The sequence below is a fragment of the Lipophrys pholis genome, assembly GCF_963383615.2.
Source record: "Lipophrys pholis genome assembly, chromosome: 5".
NCBI classification, from domain to species: domain Eukaryota; kingdom Metazoa; phylum Chordata; class Actinopteri; order Blenniiformes; family Blenniidae; genus Lipophrys; species Lipophrys pholis.
In genome coordinates this window covers 19358918-19376397 of record NC_137628.1, presented here as the reverse complement: position 1 = coordinate 19376397, position 17480 = coordinate 19358918, and the positions used below count along the sequence as shown (strand labels likewise).

At 39.6% G+C, this 17480-nt stretch overlaps 2 protein-coding genes across 5 annotated transcripts; both read right to left on the bottom strand.

Annotated features, from left to right (window-relative positions):
• Positions 1-48: 48 nt before the first annotated feature.
• On the bottom strand, positions 49-6246 carry hpf1 (histone PARylation factor 1). Of its 3 annotated transcripts, none has more exons than XM_080464004.1 (9): positions 6162-6246; positions 5177-5360; positions 4054-4240; positions 3595-3693; positions 3025-3178; positions 2690-2777; positions 2378-2550; positions 2001-2067; positions 49-116 (listed from the first exon to the last, which is right to left on the bottom strand). In XM_080464004.1, the coding sequence occupies exons 1-9, from the start codon at positions 6198-6200 to the stop codon at positions 112-114; spliced, it is 996 nt and encodes a 331-aa protein (XP_080320130.1). In that variant the 5' UTR covers positions 6201-6246; the 3' UTR covers positions 49-111. The 3 variants fall into 3 exon arrangements, with proteins under 3 accessions (XP_080320130.1, XP_080320128.1, XP_080320129.1); XM_080464002.1 differs by lacking the exon at positions 49-116 and adding an exon at positions 2887-2922 and having other exon boundaries at positions 1749-2067; positions 6162-6239; XM_080464003.1 differs by lacking the exon at positions 49-116 and having other exon boundaries at positions 1749-2067; positions 6162-6239.
• A 568-nt stretch (positions 6247-6814) lies between these two features.
• On the bottom strand, positions 6815-17076 carry pde5aa (phosphodiesterase 5A, cGMP-specific, a). Of its 2 annotated transcripts, none has more exons than XM_080463124.1 (20): positions 16646-17076; positions 14990-15653; positions 14010-14090; positions 13751-13831; positions 13500-13589; positions 13253-13405; positions 13071-13138; positions 12830-12978; positions 12376-12551; positions 12226-12276; positions 11589-11735; positions 11272-11400; positions 9957-10051; positions 9703-9790; positions 9303-9403; positions 9132-9209; positions 8974-9037; positions 8811-8885; positions 7852-7935; positions 6815-7720 (listed from the first exon to the last, which is right to left on the bottom strand). In XM_080463124.1, exons 1-20 carry the CDS (start codon positions 16924-16926, stop codon positions 7547-7549), a joined length of 2829 nt encoding a protein of 942 aa, XP_080319250.1. In that variant the 5' UTR covers positions 16927-17076; the 3' UTR covers positions 6815-7546. The 2 variants fall into 2 exon arrangements, with proteins under 2 accessions (XP_080319250.1, XP_080319251.1); XM_080463125.1 differs by having other exon boundaries at positions 9303-9394; positions 16646-16993.
• Between the last annotated feature and the right edge of the window lie 404 nt (positions 17077-17480).

The window sequence follows — 17480 nt, the reverse complement described above, 5'->3', positions numbered from 1 at the left end:
TGCGACGCGGTCGGTCAGGGTCTTTCTTTCTTTCTTTCTTTTTTTTTTAGCCGGTGCAAGGTGGATCTCTGTGCGGGCCTCAGTGTCCACGGGGCTCGGCAGGGCCCCGGATCATCCTGCGTAGTCAGAAAGAGTCTGTGTTCAAACGTGAAAAGAGCCAATACAGCGATTCTTTAAGACTGTCAAACCAAAACGAGCGCTCCCTCTTCCGCTCAGGGATGCTCCTGCTCCTGCTCTCTCTCTCTCTCTCTCTCTCCCTCTCTCCCTCTCTCTCTTTCTGTGTGTGTCTGTGCGTGCGCGCGCGTGCGCGAACACGCTTCAAATGCGCTTTCCCGAAACTCCGCAGGATCGGTGCTGCTTTCATGACAATCAGAAATCTCATTGTCACCTCAACAGTGAAGATATCCAAGTGACAATAATGGGTAAATATGACATAATAAGAACCTGAATCACAGGTTAAACAGTACGCACATCGCTACACTGCAGACCAAGGACCGCAGCACTGCTCTATGCCCAAAAAATAAATCTACTCCCAGTGATCCGTGAATGCGCCTGCAGGCAGTATGGTGCGCTTCTGTTTTGCTTCTTTCCTTTCCCCCTACTCTCACTGCTTTTGCTGCAAAAGTGTGCTTTGGACGTGAAAGTTGACTGTGTGGCCAATTATGATGGGACAGAACGGTTTACAAGAGTACATAAAATCAAAACAACAGAGCCAGACTGAGCCGAGATCTCTCCTGTAGTCCCACGCCCCCATCTCTCTGGGTTTCCTCACTGAGCGACTGATTTAATTCAGGCTGACAGGTCCAAATCAATAACAAGGTCTTAGAGACATTAGTAAGACAGAGGCTACTCGGAAAGCAGATGGTGAAATAAAAGAGATTCAAAAAACGATGGTATACCTGCAACGTTACTACAGAGACCTTGAGAGGATTTGTGTCATCTCATTTTTTCCCATTTCTTAGTTTGACACCTATACTATGACTTTGCTGATTGTTTAAAAGTACATGTATGTAAAATATGAAATTATTTTACCCAAGTCCAAAACAGTTCTGTTTGTCATGATGAATACTGTATTTACTTCAAGGTACTATTGATGATTTTATATTCTGATAGTTCCTGTTTTGTAATGTAATTATTGGCTGCAGATGGCTCCATTGTCATATCCTTAAATTGAAATATTTAAAACTAGATTTTATGCATTGCACTCAATCAGAACGGGAGGCAACACAGGCTTAAAGCCTATCTTTATATCTGACTTTTCAGATGCTTTGTTCCTAATTTCTGGGGTTCTGCTATGTTTTGGTGCCCAGATTCATTGGAGTCTTTCCTGTTTCTTTGAAACGAAATCCTGTTGTGAAGTTTTATGTAAAAATATGATTAAAAGTAAATAACTCTCAACTAATAAATGGCACCAGGCCTCCTTCCCCTTCTTGTAAAGCTTTAGGCTTTTTAATGGAAATGACTACCAATGATGGTGGAGGTTATTGTAGTGGTGGGGTATGATGACTCAACTCATTTACAGAAACATCTTTTCTGGTACTGATTTTGTATATGAGCACATACAACAGCACCACCTCTGCCCGAATGACGGCGCTGCATGGGACACAACACTAAACTTTCTAAAACACTTAATGAAAGACTGATGATTTTTATCTAAAATAAATATCAAGATGCATTATACACACCGACTGTGACCTGTTTAGTATTTAGAATTGTAATCTGAATGACTGCAATTAGGTAGGCAAGTAAACAAGTAAAAATATAAAACCACTTTATTAAACACAACAATATCACTGGACATCATCAAACCAGTGATTGGAGCACCATGAACCACAAAAACAAAACAAACAACCGAAGACAGAAAAAGACATGGTGGGGAAGCTCACGGGAGCTTGAACTGAAATGTACTTAGGAGTCTTTTCATCCTTTGTTTTAATGTCCAGAGAGCTGATCGAGGTTGTCGCGGCTGCGACTGGAGATATGGGCCTCTATAATCTCACCAAATAAATTCCTCTTCAATAGGGTGTAGGCCATGGGCAGGACTTGCTTGATGACCTTGTGGAAATACTGGAGGAAAAAAAAACCAAACATTAATAATGCATTTCTTAAAACTGCTGTCGCAGTGGCTTTACACTGCCCAAGTCTTTGTATAGAATAAAGCTGTAAATGTAACCCTTTGGTACTATAAAGTCTAGTTGTAACATCTCATCACCAACTGGAGGAGATTCTTAATTGTGAGCAATTAAACTAAATAGGAATACACTCATTGCTGATTTAAAAAAACAAAAGTCCAAAATATCTTTACAACCAATACTAAGAAAAATTATGTCTAATCTAAACCAAATGAGCAGTTCAGGCCTCCATTACTCAAACTCACATGGGATCCATAACAGAAGAGGTCTATTCCCAGTTCGTAACCCATGCCATAGTCACATTCATCGTTTGCAAACTGAACAAATGTGACCATCTCCTGGAGCGGTCCAAAGGCTTTAACACGCGCTTCATCATTTGGTGCATCAGCAATATCTTTAAAGATGTTTTTCAGACAGTCTGAGAGAGCAAAAGAGAAAACCAACTGTGAGGAAGCAATGAGACATAAACAGGTCCAATATTCAGTGTTCATTTAATCATATGAGTCAGTGGGAAAAAGAAAAAAAAAAAGTGGGGGGGGTGAAATACTTCAGCTCACCATCTGTTTCTGGTAGCTCTCTGTATCCTACACCATTCTTGTCGACAGGCACAACGATACCAGCACCGTGGAACGTCTTGGTGACCACCTAGTGACACAAGAGAAAAGCAATCCTCTTCAAATGCAGTCTCTTTACATTATGTGATTTGCACTCTGCTTAGAGTGCTTAGAAAAAATGATGTCAAAAAGTTATTAACCATGCATAAAGTTTGGGGGAGATGAGGGTTGCTGTGCTATAAAGTAAAAAGCACAAAACAATACACAAGGAGGGGATAAATAAAGTATTTTTTGAGGTTATATAAATGTGTGACTTGGATTTTTGTGCGTAAAATTACTTTACGGTCTCTCTCTGTAATTTCTTTGGTCTTCTGGCCAAGACGCAAGCCCAGAGTCTCTGCCTTGTCTTTAAGCTTCGCTTCCAAGTCTTTCAAAGCCTCCTCTCTTTCTCTCTTACCACGCTGCTGTTTCCTCTTCCGCAGCAGATACAGGCTGACAGAGGGAAGAACACGGGAATTAAGAACAGATGAATACAACCTAAGAAAAAAACAAAATTAGTAAGAAACATCTTCTGTTTCTGTCTTCACCAGACGGAAAACTTCAGGTGAAGACAAAGACAGAAAAGGTCATTAGGGTGACTTATACCAATAAAATATTTGACAGAATTGACTGTCTAGCAAACTTAATATTCGCATGCCAATAAATCAGTCTTTAACCGTGATTAAACATTTTAATCTATGCACTTTTCTTGAAGTGTGATTTTTTTCTTTCTTCTCTCAAAACTGTTATCCGTAAAGCGTTCAACGCAAAATATAGATTTTTAAACCACCCTCCTACTTAACTTTTTTTCCTAATCAAGCTATGAATCTAAATATAATATCATATGAAAGGAGGCGGTTAACACTTACTAGACAGCAGCAAACACGTTGCCCCCCATCTGTTTTATAGCGTAGCCCTTCTTGGCTTCATTTTCTCCAACAAAGGCAGGAAGTTTATCTGGAGTGTCTCTGGTGGATTAGAAAAAAACAACAACAAAAAAAATTTCTGTTAAATTACCTATGGCTCACATACATATTCACTACATTGCCAAAGGTATTTGCTCAGCGATCCAAATCATTGAATTCAGGTGTTCCAACCACTGTGTGTGAAATAAAACACCTGGGCATGCAGACTATTTCTACTAACATTAGTAGTACTGTCACATAGTGGAAGCGATTGAGAACAGCTGACATGAAAAATCACAGAGTGGGGTCAGCAGACGCTTGGCAATATAGTGTATTTATTCATAAATATCATTCTGCTTTGGTCTGTTGCTGCAACGGATCCAGTGACTGTTGGATGGAGCCACTTTAAAAATGTGACATTACCTGTAGTAGCCCATGTGATGCTGGCTGTCTTCACTCCCTTGAAGTATCGTCTGAAACTCCGGTGGGTCATAAAAATACCTCCAGTGAAGGTGGAAGTTGGGCTGAGGGTTCTTGGAGTTTTTGTGAGCTCCGGCCAGGATGTCGAAAGGACCAACAAGCTTCAAACCGAGTGCGTCCTTCAGAGCACCTACACATAGAGAAGCAGTGTCAGGAGCCAATTGGTGTCGCGAAATACCAATAGCTTGACTATTGTACTCATCAAAATATGGAAACAATGTTGACAGAATCCCTAAATCCTCAGATAGTCCTAAAGTTAAAAGTCCCATCAATAACAAAATATATTTCTGCAGTGTTCATTTATCTCTGGTGTTGAACCAAGTAATTCTCAAGCATCATTCACTTTCTATCTTTTTTCCGTAAAATTATGTCACATTTCCGATGACGACTCTTGCAAGCCAGGATGTTCATGAACTCTGCATCAAACAGATATAAATAAGAAGCTTTGTCAGTTGTCTTTTCCACATCAACAGCAGTGTCAGCGTCGAATCTTGGCTCGATCTAAGTCACACACAGTCAGTGTGATTAACTACAGAAAATCTCAAAGATATCTGAAAGAAACACGTCTACTTTGGAATAATTTACCAGAATTGGAAAGGGGGTGAAACGGTAAGTCAATAAATGTATGTTGGATGGAGATATTGATTGAATTATTGATTAAAAACTTCTTGAGTGAAAACTTGGTAAAAAAAATACAGTCTATAAGAAGCTGCCAAAACATGCAGAGCAGGCAAATAAAAATGATATGATTGTCAGTCAATAGCTTGGCTGGTATAATAAAGCCCTGTCACTTTGCAGCAAGGAGGTTTGACACTAGACCAGAGCATCTGTGGGTTGTGTTCAGGCACGTATTGTCTCACAGTCCAAATTGGAAGTAGTTACAAAGTTGTGCATGACTGATGATCTTGTTCTCGGTGTCAGTCCTGTAGTGAACATGTCGAGGGTTTGCCTTGCAAACAACGAATAAGATTTGGCTCAGCCCGGGTTAATCTTCGTCTACAGACTGAACAATTAATAGAAATGTCAGTTCGTTCCCATAATCATTATTATAGTAGCCAAAACATACCACAGGGGTTGTCAGGCGAGAGTTCCTTGCAGAATTCCCAAAAATGGTACAGATCTTCTGGCATTTGCAAGTTGTACAGTCGCAAAATCTCATCTCGTTGCTGTGGATCCACTCCTGACATCGGTACATCTTTAGCCTCATTACTTCGAGGCTTCTTCTGCTCCCCATTGCCTGTGCCCGACTCCTAAAGAAGTTAAACATAACAGGAAAAAGTGGGTGGTGAATGAGCTTGCCAGTTTACAAGGTACACCAATCAACAATGATTCAGTTTTAATAAAGCTATGTAATAGATTAAACAACACTGCATGCTATTGGCAGTTAATACTCAATATTTACTTATAATCTCATTTGTTTCAGTGACTGTCAACATTGCAATATCCTCATAATGCCTTGATATAAAGAAAACATTAATAAATTGAATGAACACGTTATTAAAACAGCATCAACAAAGACTGCACATTACAACCCCCATAAAGACAGCGCTGGACTGATAGCACTTAATAAACTGCCTGCCCTGCAGACAGAAGGGGATTATTAAAAATGCAAAATTATACTTTCCCAAAACAATGAGGGATCAATATTTGTCAACCAGGAGGTGGAAGCACAAATCAAATGGAGACGAACACCGCTTCTTTCCAATGTAATGGAGAAAGGTAGCGCTAACATGAGAGCATCATAGCTTAGCGTGGAGCGGTGCGATGATGAATCAATGAGTGGTTTAATTAGCGACATGAATGCAGCAGAAGGTGAAGCTGGTCAGCTTGGAGAGAAGTGTCAGCTTTGTGGTCCTAATGAGCTGCGGTGGCTGCTGCTGCTGCTGCTGCTGCTGCCATGTTGTCGCTGCTGCCGCTGCTCAGTCAACGTGAGTGATAAATATTTCCCCACAAAGCGAACAACTACAACCGGTATCATGTCGGATAATCCAAACACAACACAAACCGCGGCTGTGGAAACCGCATTTTCAGTGAAAACTGAGAAATTCTACCTGAACGGTTCTGAGTTTTCTTTTCGCGCGCCCTGTCATCTTCTCTTGTCTCAGGCGGCTTCTTCTTCTGCGGTTCCGCTCTGCCGACAGCGCCGCATAAAACTGCATCACTGCCCCCTGGAGGACTCGTGTGGTTTAACACTTTTACGCCATGGCACATTTTTATTTAAATTTTTTTTTGCATTTTCAGATTAAAATACTCAATAACTTCGCCAGTGTTTTTAGCAATTGGAAAAAAAAAATAGCAATCCATCCATCCATTGTGAAAACGTCTATTTTCTGTGCTCCCAACCTGCGAAGCACAAATCCTGAATGGATCAGGTTTAAATGGTGGATCTTCAAATCCAGGGTGGAAAACAATAGTTTACCACAGCTGACTGAAAAAAAATAAATAGAAACAAGCCGTTTCACAATTGTTCCCCCTTTGGTTTTGACACATTGTTTGATAGTATATTTCTTGCTATTTTGTTATATTGATCTATATTCTCATATAGGTGTGACTGAATCATCAATAAACCTGTATTACTATCTACTTGGCAGTATCTAACATTTCTTATGATATTCATGTCATGTGGACTACACAGGTATGGAAAAATGGCCATATATACCAATACTCTTAACTGAAACAACAACAACAACATGACATCAAATGTAAGATGAAGATCTTGGCTTCTTGGAGACAAAGACCATTTATTCATCATGGAAGAAAAAAAACACAAGACAAGAAAAAAAGAATAAACACAAACAAAACGACTGTTTGGTTAAAAATTCAGAATACATAGAAAAAGACTGGGCTAAGATGACAAAACGCATTTTAGGCCTCAACATGCTATAAAACATGTGGAGGATCACATGACTGATTCTTTCAAATACGCTTAGTTTTGGTGTTTACTACAACAGTGTAAATGTATATTGAAATTATGCGTGCTGAAACTTAATTTTTACATGCCTGGCTCAAGAATCTAGAAAATACATGTCATTTCTTATGTAGCTTACATTTCTAGTTAACTGAACGCAAGCTCTCTAAAATAAATGCTTTCCTTGATTGTAAAATCAGGTTTTACTCTAACTTTGCATTAAAAGTTCAATAAAACTTCATAAAATTGATGAACTCAATAGACACAATGTGTAAAGAAGCAGACATTTATGATACATCATCAACTGTTCCCACTGAAGAAAAAGCTCAATATGTTTTTGTGACGTTGGATATGCATGGCTAAAACTCAAATACAATACAACAGCAGATATGGATACTGGTCATTTTGAATATTTGAGGTGTACCTGTAAAACACGATGAAAAAACTAATCGAAAGTCATTATAATGTCTAGTTTCCAAAAGGCCTATATGTGGGATAAACAGTCATGTGTCCTCATTGCCAGGCCTTCTACTCCACTGTTGATGTTTCCTCCTTGCTGCTTTTGAGCGTTTCCAGTGTTACGCTGCTGCAGTTCTCACTGTCTTCATCCTCTGCTCCCTTAGCAAGTTGCAGCCATTTTTCTCGGTTCCTCTTGCAGCCGTTGAACAATGGAGCGCAGGTGTTAAACAGTCTTGATACAGTCTGAGGATGATACAAATAGAGTGTGGGTGAATGGTTGGTGGGAAAAGCTAAAATTAAAGCAAGGTTTGAGAGAATTGTGCAAAAATGAGAGAGATTATTTATAACATGTAAAGAAAAATGCGCAAACACACCTTGTAGAGAGGGTAGCAGATCTCATCAATGTATTCAACTTGCATGTATGGCAGTTGGGTGCTGTTTTCTCTGTTCATGATACGCTGAAGGAATCAGAATGTGTGAAAATCATTAATACTGGGGTCTCATGGGTGTTTATTACACATATCAATACATGTCAAAACAGCTTCAGCTACATTTGAGTAAATGTAGAAGTAAAGCCTGGAGTCTGAGGCAAGGATGAAGTCAGTCAGTTATTTCTCATAGTAATAGCAAATACAGCAGCCCATCATCACATCACCCACACAGTTTTTACAAGGACCACAAGAAATAACGAGCAAAAATAGTAAGTAAATAAACTGTTTCTATCATATCAAAAAACATTTTTTAGAAGAAAACCTGGTTCCTAAATTCAACACATTAAATTTATCGACTGGCAAACTTCCTTAATCAATGATTATATTAGCAAGCACAAACTTGATTCAAAGACAAGAGTGCAACAGGTCTTATTAAAATCCTTCTCCTTGTCTATAAAGTAGCGAAATAACCGCAAACAAAATGCCTGTCAGAGTTACTTTATTATGAAACAGACCTCTCAGGTCGTCTGGGACTAGTTTGTGTCCCCAGGACCAGAACTAAACAAGGCGAAGCAGCGTTGATCGATGATGCTACACAAATGTGGAACTTAAGCTTTCGTCTAAATTTAATCCAGCACTTTTGAAAAATCATTTTAGTTCTTGACCGTCTTCTATTTTATTATAATGTTGGTTTTAAACTTGTTGTAATGTCTTTGTGAAGCATTTTGAGTCGTCTTCTGTGTGAATGGTGAATTGGAACAAAAATTAAAATGTTATGATAACTGATGTGCAAGCATTAATAATATTTAAAATCAAATAAAGAGTGAGCATACAATTTGTTCTCTCGATGTGACTATCAATTAGATCTATTTTGAGAATCCTTGTCAAAGTAAATAACTTACAATCGGTTTGATTTTGAACTCCTCCTTCTCTTTGTCCCCTTGTGCAAAAAACTCCATGGCAACCAGGTTGGTAATCTATCAAATCAACAAAAATACATTTTTAAGTTATGACGACGTCGAAATTGTGAATTATTTCCAGTTAAATGTGTGATATGAGACTTACTCTTTTTTGTTCATCCCAAGGCTTTGTGACGGCGGAGAGGTCACTCGCCGTCATCAGCATTGACCTGTGGGATTAAACATCGATTACAAAAAGCTCCTTGCACTGCACCATAAGGCGTCGATATAATAAGTTAACTGAATAAGTTTATTAAGTCTCACCTCAGCAAATCTCTTTGTTTGTCACTTTTCCAGTTCACTCTTTTTTTCTTAGCAAGAGAGAAGAACTCTTTTCTTCTCCTACGAAAAAAGTGAACAAGGACATGCGGGTTAAAATCAAACTTGCACAATGCTTGACCTGATGCAATTGTGACATTTTGTCATTGAACATACTCCATGTAGACGGTCAGGTCAGTGGCGAGGATCGCTCTTTTGATCATGTGCAGTACGGTTCTGTGGTCGTCTGACGACAGACCGTTGAGGATCTGACTCCCCTGCAGGGGATGACAAATAATGAATGAATAATGGATGGATGGATGGATGGATGGATGGATGGATGGATGGATGGATGGATGGATGGATGGATGGATGGATGGATGGATGACGCAACTTGCAAATATTGTACATTCAAACAGCGTAGAAACAGACTGAATAGCAAGTACATTATACTTCTCATTTATTTATGATTGTAATTTAATGTCTTTGCTGGCTGTAAATAATTAGTTCAACTGAACTTTTTCAGACTGACAGATACGGTCAAAGTTACTTCAAAGATAAGCGAAACAGTTCTTACGGTGTTGTTCAGGATGAAGACACACAGGTTGTAGTGGTGGTTCTCGAGAGACGAGTGTCCATACAGCTGAGCTAAAGGCTGCTGAGTCCTGAGAGGATAAAAGCAACAGTAAAGGCTGAGTTACAAAAAAACTCCTGACAACTGGCACAACTAATGTGATACAGACAGATATAGGATATTGTAAGAGTGCTAGAAAATAGTGAAAAATTAAATATGTCTTTTTTCTTTTCCACAAAAGTGAAAGAGATGTTTACCTTTGTATGAAGGAATTACTGACACCCCTGTGGTCAAGGTCATGGCTGAGAGTGGAAATCATCAACGCAAAGATCTCCAAACGGCTGAAAATGTTCTGAGACACAATCAGAAAGAAACAAGAGGAAAAAATTGGGCTTAAAATAAAGGTAGTTAGATATCTTTCAACAAATGTGTAGCAATATTAAAGATTGACTTTTTGGAAGTTAGATTTTAAAGTTAGAGCAGGAATTATTATTTTGCCGCCATTTTGACAACCAAATTCTTTGATTTATTTATGAAAATTGAAGCTTTTTGCATCTAAATAAATAAATAAGTTTTTGTGTGTTTGCTGATTGGATACATTTTTTGACTGCTGATTCAAGAAAACAAAACTAATCTAAATAAAACTAGAACAAGGGCATCACATTAACTTCAGCAAAACTGTTGCCATTCCACCTTCATTTAACTTACATGATGAACTTCATAACCAAAGCAGAGGATGAAACCCTTTCGAGTAACTAACAGGATCCAGATCCATGACCATTTTGAAAAGTAATAAAAAATAAAAGCAAACAAACAATTGAAACTGATGCCCATTTAATTTATGTTAACTCAAAACACTAATTGACCTGTAGAAGTATAGATGCACAAATATAGGATAAATGTAATGTCATTCAAATCTGAGGAAACAAGCTTGATTAAACAAAATAACAACACAAGAACAGGCCAAATCAAAATCTACCTGAGGTTGAGCTATTGTAACTGTGAATCATGCAAACACTGAAATAATAAAGTGTTCTGTGAACACATTGTATTTTAACTACGAGACACAACATAACCGTCAAACAAGAACGATTGAATGTTTTTATAAAGCACAAAATTACAAAGTAATAGTTGATTCTTGCTTTGAAGTGAGAGATGGTCGTCACTTCAGATGTGATTTAGGCTGGTTTGTAATCTCAACAGTGAGCAGGTGAAAGTTCTGATAAAAAGGACCCTGCTTGTAGAACCTGTCTCGAATAAACTTTACAACAGCTGAACAGAAATGTATAAACTTAAGACACCCAAGAGAAGAAATCTATATGAAAATATATTGCAGTTTGAAAGACTATGTGGTAAAAGTTGACAAATATGTAAACATTATCGTAATATATTCTCATGACTCCATTCAAAATGAAACATGTGATCTGTTTTCTTTTTTGTTTTTTTTACACTCGTAGGTTATCAGTGCTGCGCTTTCAAATGTCAATTGAGGAAGATTTTCTGAATGTTCTATACATCTGAATAGAACTAATCTTAGTGAAATAAACACATACACCCAATGCATGCACTAACCTGCAGTTGCTCTGTGGCCATGAGGATTGCAAACATGCTCTGAGTCGTGGTCAGGGCATGGTTCCAGTTGTGATAAGGCACATTGTGTCTGTAACCTCGTCTCACCGTCAGGACCCACTGGCACAGACTCTGGAGGGAACAGATATGCATGACAGGTGTTAAATGTCAAAAGGATAATTTATATCATATACATAGATCATTTATAATTATGTTTTATATTATTCTTTGATTGTTGATTGTTTCTGATCAATATTGGTGCTGCAGTTCTTCTGCTCTCAAATGATGCAATGAAATGTCATTTCCAGCTGGTCAGCTACCCTGTAGTCAATGTTGAAATCCTGCACCAAATTGAGATCCAGAAACATGCGGATGGTGGCCTGAGTGGTCAGATCGTCCGGCAGACCAAAATCAGAGAAGTGGAAATCGGAAATATGCAGTGATTCAGCTGATGGAATAGTCACTTCCTGGAAATAGAAGCAGAATCAAAAAAATCCTCAAAATATAACATTATAAGCACAAAACACAAGAGCAAAACATTTTATTTTGAAAATATTTTCCTAACCAATGTAGTCCCAGTGAAGGTATCACAGTGAGAACAGCACCATCACCGCAGCCACTGACATGTATTCATAACAGTTGTTCCAGAGATTAAATAAGTTAGAGCATTAGGTGTCTGTCGGCCATGCTGGCGTTTAAGCCTGTTAACCTGACATGTAGGAACCACGAAGCGTGCAAGGGGTGATTCCACGAGCACAGATGCAGTGATAAAAATAATAAGGGTGAACAACGAAGGCAATTAAAATAAAACAACAGAAGAAGCATGAAAAGATCAAAATTGTGCAACAAGAAGTGAGGAAAAGGAAGGAAAGCAAACGAAGGACGATGGATGAATGTCCTCGCTGAGTGGACCATGTTAAAGTTAATGTCTAGCAAAGGAGGGTTAAAAAAAATTACCTGCAATGTCTGGATTTCCTGCTCTGTCGCCGTGATATGGTAGGCAAGAACCTGCAAGATAAATTCGATATATTTTTTATTTTGTTTGTAAATATTTGTCTACTGCTCAGCTAAAGATACAATCGGTGTTCGAAGAGTAAGGTGACCCACCTCCTGTGTGACTTCGATACTGGCCCTCCGCTCCTCAGTGATCTGCACAGCCTGAGCGTACTGCAGGGCCAGGCCACAGTACACGGCCAGGTCTTCCAGGAGGCGCTCGTCATAACGGTTAAAAGCCTCCAATTCCTCTGACTCTCTGCTTTGTTTGTTAGTCAGCTGACACACAGCTAAATGGCAAAAAAAAACAACAACAACAAATTAAAAACGCACACAAAAAAAACCCACTTTTAAGAGTTACAGGAGGAATAAGTTCAGTTAGATCATATCCGAGCGACACTTCCTGGTCTGGTGAAAGATATCATGTATGTTTTAAGATTCTGTGTGTTATTTAATTCATTTTGAAGTTTTAAGAGGACTGGTGTTTGTGACATGAACCTACAACTGGGATAGGTGACTGATACATTAATAATTCAAAAATGATTGCCATTCAGGAGAGTGGACTTACCGATAACATTTTCCGATCTCTCGTTTCTGACGGGGCAGCAGATGAGACTACGTTTAGATTCCTCTGAGCTCGTTGACATGTTAAGTGTTTCCATTGCCATCAGCGTCTGAACAGCATATGATGAGTCGATATCTCTGATGTCACGCTCCCTGAAAAATCAGGAATTGTTGTGGAATTACATCATTAAAAACCTAAAGTCGTTTGATGTGAATAATACATTAGAACAGTGAGCAGGCCATGCCTTCTGTAGATCTGGCAAGATGATCCGAGCTCCTCACACTCCAGGTGTATCACTCTTGAGAATGAAATCTGTATTTAAAAAAAAAAAAAACGCACATTGAACTGAAATTTTGGGGTCTCGCTTATTAAAAATATGGCTTTGTATATAGACAAACAAACACAGAACCAAAAAGGATGATGCACCTTTTCCCCCATAACTGAAGGTTGCTCACTGGGTATAAAGATGGTACAGTACTGAGCATGTGTGATGGGCATAATGGTGGCGGCCATTTTACTCAACAGAGCCTCAAAGGAGTGATGCTCCTTCGATAAAACCCGAGCCATCTCGATCAAGACCTGATGCGAGCACACACAAATTATATTAGAAAAACGTGAAGGAGAAATACACGCATGCACAGAAATGAATAGATTGTTACAATTTGGTTTTCACCTGGCTGCGTTTGGCCTCTTGCCTTGAGCTTTCATACAATTGGATATTATCCAGGAGCATTCCCAGCACATCCATATGACTGGACAGCACCTGGGAAAATAACATTATTGTAATTAGTCATTCAAAACCATTAAATTGTGAATCATAATATACTCAAGGTATTTGCAATACCATCAGAAATAAAACACAAGTACTAATGTACAATAGAGGAAGTCTCACATATTTTTTCCCCAAATTGAACGAGCCTTTACCTTTTCATCTTTGTTGGTAAAAACAGAAAGTGATCCATCACAGCTGTTTTTCTTGTCAATCATGACCACTACACCAACCACCTGTTCACCAAAAGAAGACTTGTTTTATTGTCAAGTAATCTGTGTTTAAACCTTTAATGCATTATATTAAAATGTACTACATCTTTTACAGGATGGTGTTACTTTGTTCACCGTTGAATTTCAAGTCGAACGCGCAAAGAAATTACATTTCTTACACTTAAAATAGACGTTATGTTACCTCTCTACTGTGGTTCTTGATAGGAACTGTCAAAACAGCGCTGATCTTTGATGATTGATCATCTAGGTTGAATCTGGGGTCCTGTGGAGGTCAATAAAGACAGCACTAGTTCATAAGAGCATCACTATAATGGTATTCACATATACATGCACAGTGTTTGACTCTTACACCTTCCTGTATGTGTATTATGTCAGTTTTCAGTTTTTAATAGGTTGGGGGTAAATTGTTTTGGTTATTTTGTGTAAAATAAAAAGAAAAGAAAGATAAACACATCACTTATAGATGCTGAACAGTTTACATCATACGTGTTAAAGACATACTGTACATGTAGTCCAATTATGTCTTTATGTAGTTTTGGTCGCAAAGAAACCAACCAAACTTTTGCATGAGCCATACTACAGTGCTCTTGAGCCACCTGGGTGATTATTGCTGGTTAGCCTTCGAGAAATCCAGTCAGGAATACCCGCATTTCTTGGGATCATTGGTGTCCAGCAGGCTAATGAGAATTACCCATCTACACCCATGCTGACTTGGGATTACCTGGTTCCCAGTTCTGCCAGGCGTCAACACTAAATCCAAATCACTTTGCTAGAGAGGAGAGGGAAAGCTGCTGTGGGCACCACGTGTAAGCCTTTTAACAAGCTGTGCAGTCTTCCCTCATTGTGTGGGTGTGTGCAGGGAACGGCACAATGTCATCGCAGGTTTATCTGCGGAAGAAGTCTCTAAAAGGATTAGGTGCAAATGCGTCATTGGGGATTCCCTGACATGCTCCAACAATCTGACCATGTCATCGCCTAAACACAGGTTATCAGGAAACTGGGCGTCTCATTTAGCACAGAGTGCTCATTCTTAGTTTATAGTGTGCCCACTTGTTTCCTCAAGAGAACATGTTTATAATGTGTAAAAAGATATTTTTGCATTTTTTTCAACACGAATGCACTCAAAATTTGCTGAATCGTGAGAGCCACAAGAAAGATTACCTCAGATGCATCTCTCAGGTTCACTGGCGAGCCTGTAGTCAACACACATCCCATGAGACCCTTCACCAAGTCAAGATGTGCATGGCTGTAGAGTGCTGTTAGACCTATCACCTCCTCCAAGTTGCTCCTTCCACCACAATCCTTCCTCACAAGAGCGAGGGCACTGCCCCCAGCGCCCAACAGCTCTGCAGCATGCATGACTGCTCCCTGGCAGAGCTCTGCAACAGAGCCAATCCAGTTCAAACCTCCTCCAAGGAGCCCCATCATCCATGGGCAGCCTTCATTATGGCTACATTTAGTAGGCTTCGTAACAGAGGGAGCCAGAAGATATGGAGAGTGGGGCATGTCGGGGCAGCCAGGGCAGATTGGTGAAAGTGGACGGCAAGGAGAAAAGGAGAAGCGGGAAGAGTGGGTGGAGCGGGGGGAGCAAGGAGAGTGACTTCTGAGGACATCTGGACTGAAGCGTTCCATCCATTCAGGGGCACAGAGGTTTGAAGCGCAGGGCCTGAGCCTGTCTGTTGAATGTGAGATGTTCAGGTGCGAGCTGGACATTGGAGAGGATGTTCTGCGATACGCAGCCTTCTTGAACAGGTCAGATTGATCGGAGCTGCTCCTGGGGAACCTGGGCAGCTGTGGTGACGTCTCTATCTGTGGACCACTCGCCCTAAAATCACAAGACAGACTGCATTAATCACTTTCTGGGGATGTTTCTTTGTATTATGCATATATTTCCGAAATATTTCCAATGTTTTACTAACATATAGTGATTACCAAAATACCAAAATTTAAAAGTGAGCCCATTGCATTGTACCTTTTGTGTACACTGGGAATGTTTGTATGCATCTCTGTTGTTGTGTGTATTCATAGGTAGCTATGCATATTCTAACTAACACAACGCAGGTATTATTCACAAGGTTTTGCTCCTTTCTGATCCTTTTCAGGCATAATTACTGTTTGCACTTGTGGTGTAAGTGAATCTATACACACTATTGCTTTAAGATTATGGGTACATTCATTCATAAACTCTGTATATAACTTTATACATCTAGATGTGTATAGAGCTATGTACAAGTGCTAAAAACGTTATGACTACATGTCTATAAGAAATGATCATCATTAAATGAAAATGAAAGCCTTCAAATAAAGGAAAAAGGCAGAGTTTACATTTTATAGTAGCCCCTGTGTAAACCAGTGTAAAGTTGACACCTATCATTTGTCCAATAAAAAACAGAATAAAACTCACAATAGAAAGTGATTTGAATTGGTAGTGTAGGAATAGATGTAATACACCTTTGGTTTGACTATAAAAACTGAAATGAATATTGCCCAATGTAATAATTGACAATATTCAAATATAATTGTGTTTTACACAACTGACACTGCTTAGGCTCCTGTTGAATAGCGTAACAATTGCAAGAAACAATGCAACTCAGATGATATATCCAATGTTGACAGGTTTTGTGCAATGAAGAAACGTTCTACCACCCAAAGAGAAAGAGTTAACCTATCCAGCAAAAATACGATTAAACAAATATACTAACCAAACCATTCGGAAGTTATTTTCAACTTTGTAGTCTTAATAATAAAGAGAGAGGTCAGTTCAATTTAACAACTTTTTAGGCCAGTCCTAAAGTCTGAAGAATGTTGAAAACTTACACTGAAGCTCTGCGTAAAAAATAGGCCCTTGTAAAGTCGGAGTGATCATCCAGCCATGCCTCCTCTTGGTCGCTTCTCATTCCGCCTCCAAACCTCCGGCCTCGCACTCTGGAGCGGGGACTCCAGAGCGGGGAGAAGAACCAGCCCATCTCTTGGACCATCGGAGACTCTCTCACCGCTTCCCTGCCTAAAGACGCCTCCGCTCCGGGGTCCGGGGATGCCCCGGGAGTCGCGCTGTCAGGCTCCATAGACTCCAACGCTTCTGAGTGGAAGCAGGGCATCCCCTCGCCCAGGTAAAGCGAAAATATATCGCCCAAACTCAGTTTCTTTTCAGAGTGGTGATTTTTCCAGGAGAAAGACCTACTCCGTCAGAAGGCAGTGAGGCGGACTAATGACGCGCCAGAGAGAGGAGTGAGAGCCTCTATGGAAGAGTCCGTGGAAACGATTGCGTCAAGGTAATCCCCTGAACTTTATTTAGCCCATCTGGCGCCACAGGTTTATTCATTATAGGGAATTGATTTAAACGTTACTGAATTCATGGAGTGGCTCCAACGTCGGGTATTTGAATGAACTCGCTTCTGTCAGTCTAAATGTTGCCAAGTGCTTCCGGTGGCCAAACCTTCACTCAGTTAAATATTTGTACTAGATGAGTTTTAACAATCTGAAATATAGAAAGGTATATGCAGTGACTTTGAACGCGGCATAGTTTTTAGTGCTAGACTAGCACTGCTAGAGATGACAGAAAGATGATAGAAAGGCAGTAACTTAACCACCTTCCACCATCAAGATACGCAGTTGACCATCTGACGACACAGGCAACAGGTGGAACTTTGAA

Bases quoted from the DNA above. Each gene is read 5' to 3' on its own strand.
- hpf1 (XM_080464002.1), bottom strand. From the start codon at position 6,200: ATGACAGGGCGCGCGAAAAGAAAACTCAGAACCGTTCAG. The intron at 3,179-3,594 runs GTAAGTGTTAAC...TCCCTCTGTCAG, and splicing joins AACGTGTTTGCTGCTGTCTA to CCTGTATCTGCTGCGGAAGA. The intron at 2,068-2,377 runs GTGAGTTTGAGT...TTTTTCCTCCAG, and splicing joins TCTTCTGTTATGGATCCCAT to TATTTCCACAAGGTCATCAA.
- pde5aa (XM_080463124.1), bottom strand. From the start codon at position 16,926: ATGCCCTGCTTCCACTCAGAAGCGTTGGAGTCTATGGAGCCTGACAGC. The intron at 12,277-12,375 runs GTGGGTCACCTT...TTTATCTTGCAG, and splicing joins GTATCGAAGTCACACAGGAG to GTTCTTGCCTACCATATCAC. The intron at 11,401-11,588 runs GTAGCTGACCAG...TGTTCCCTCCAG, and splicing joins ATTTCAACATTGACTACAGG to AGTCTGTGCCAGTGGGTCCT.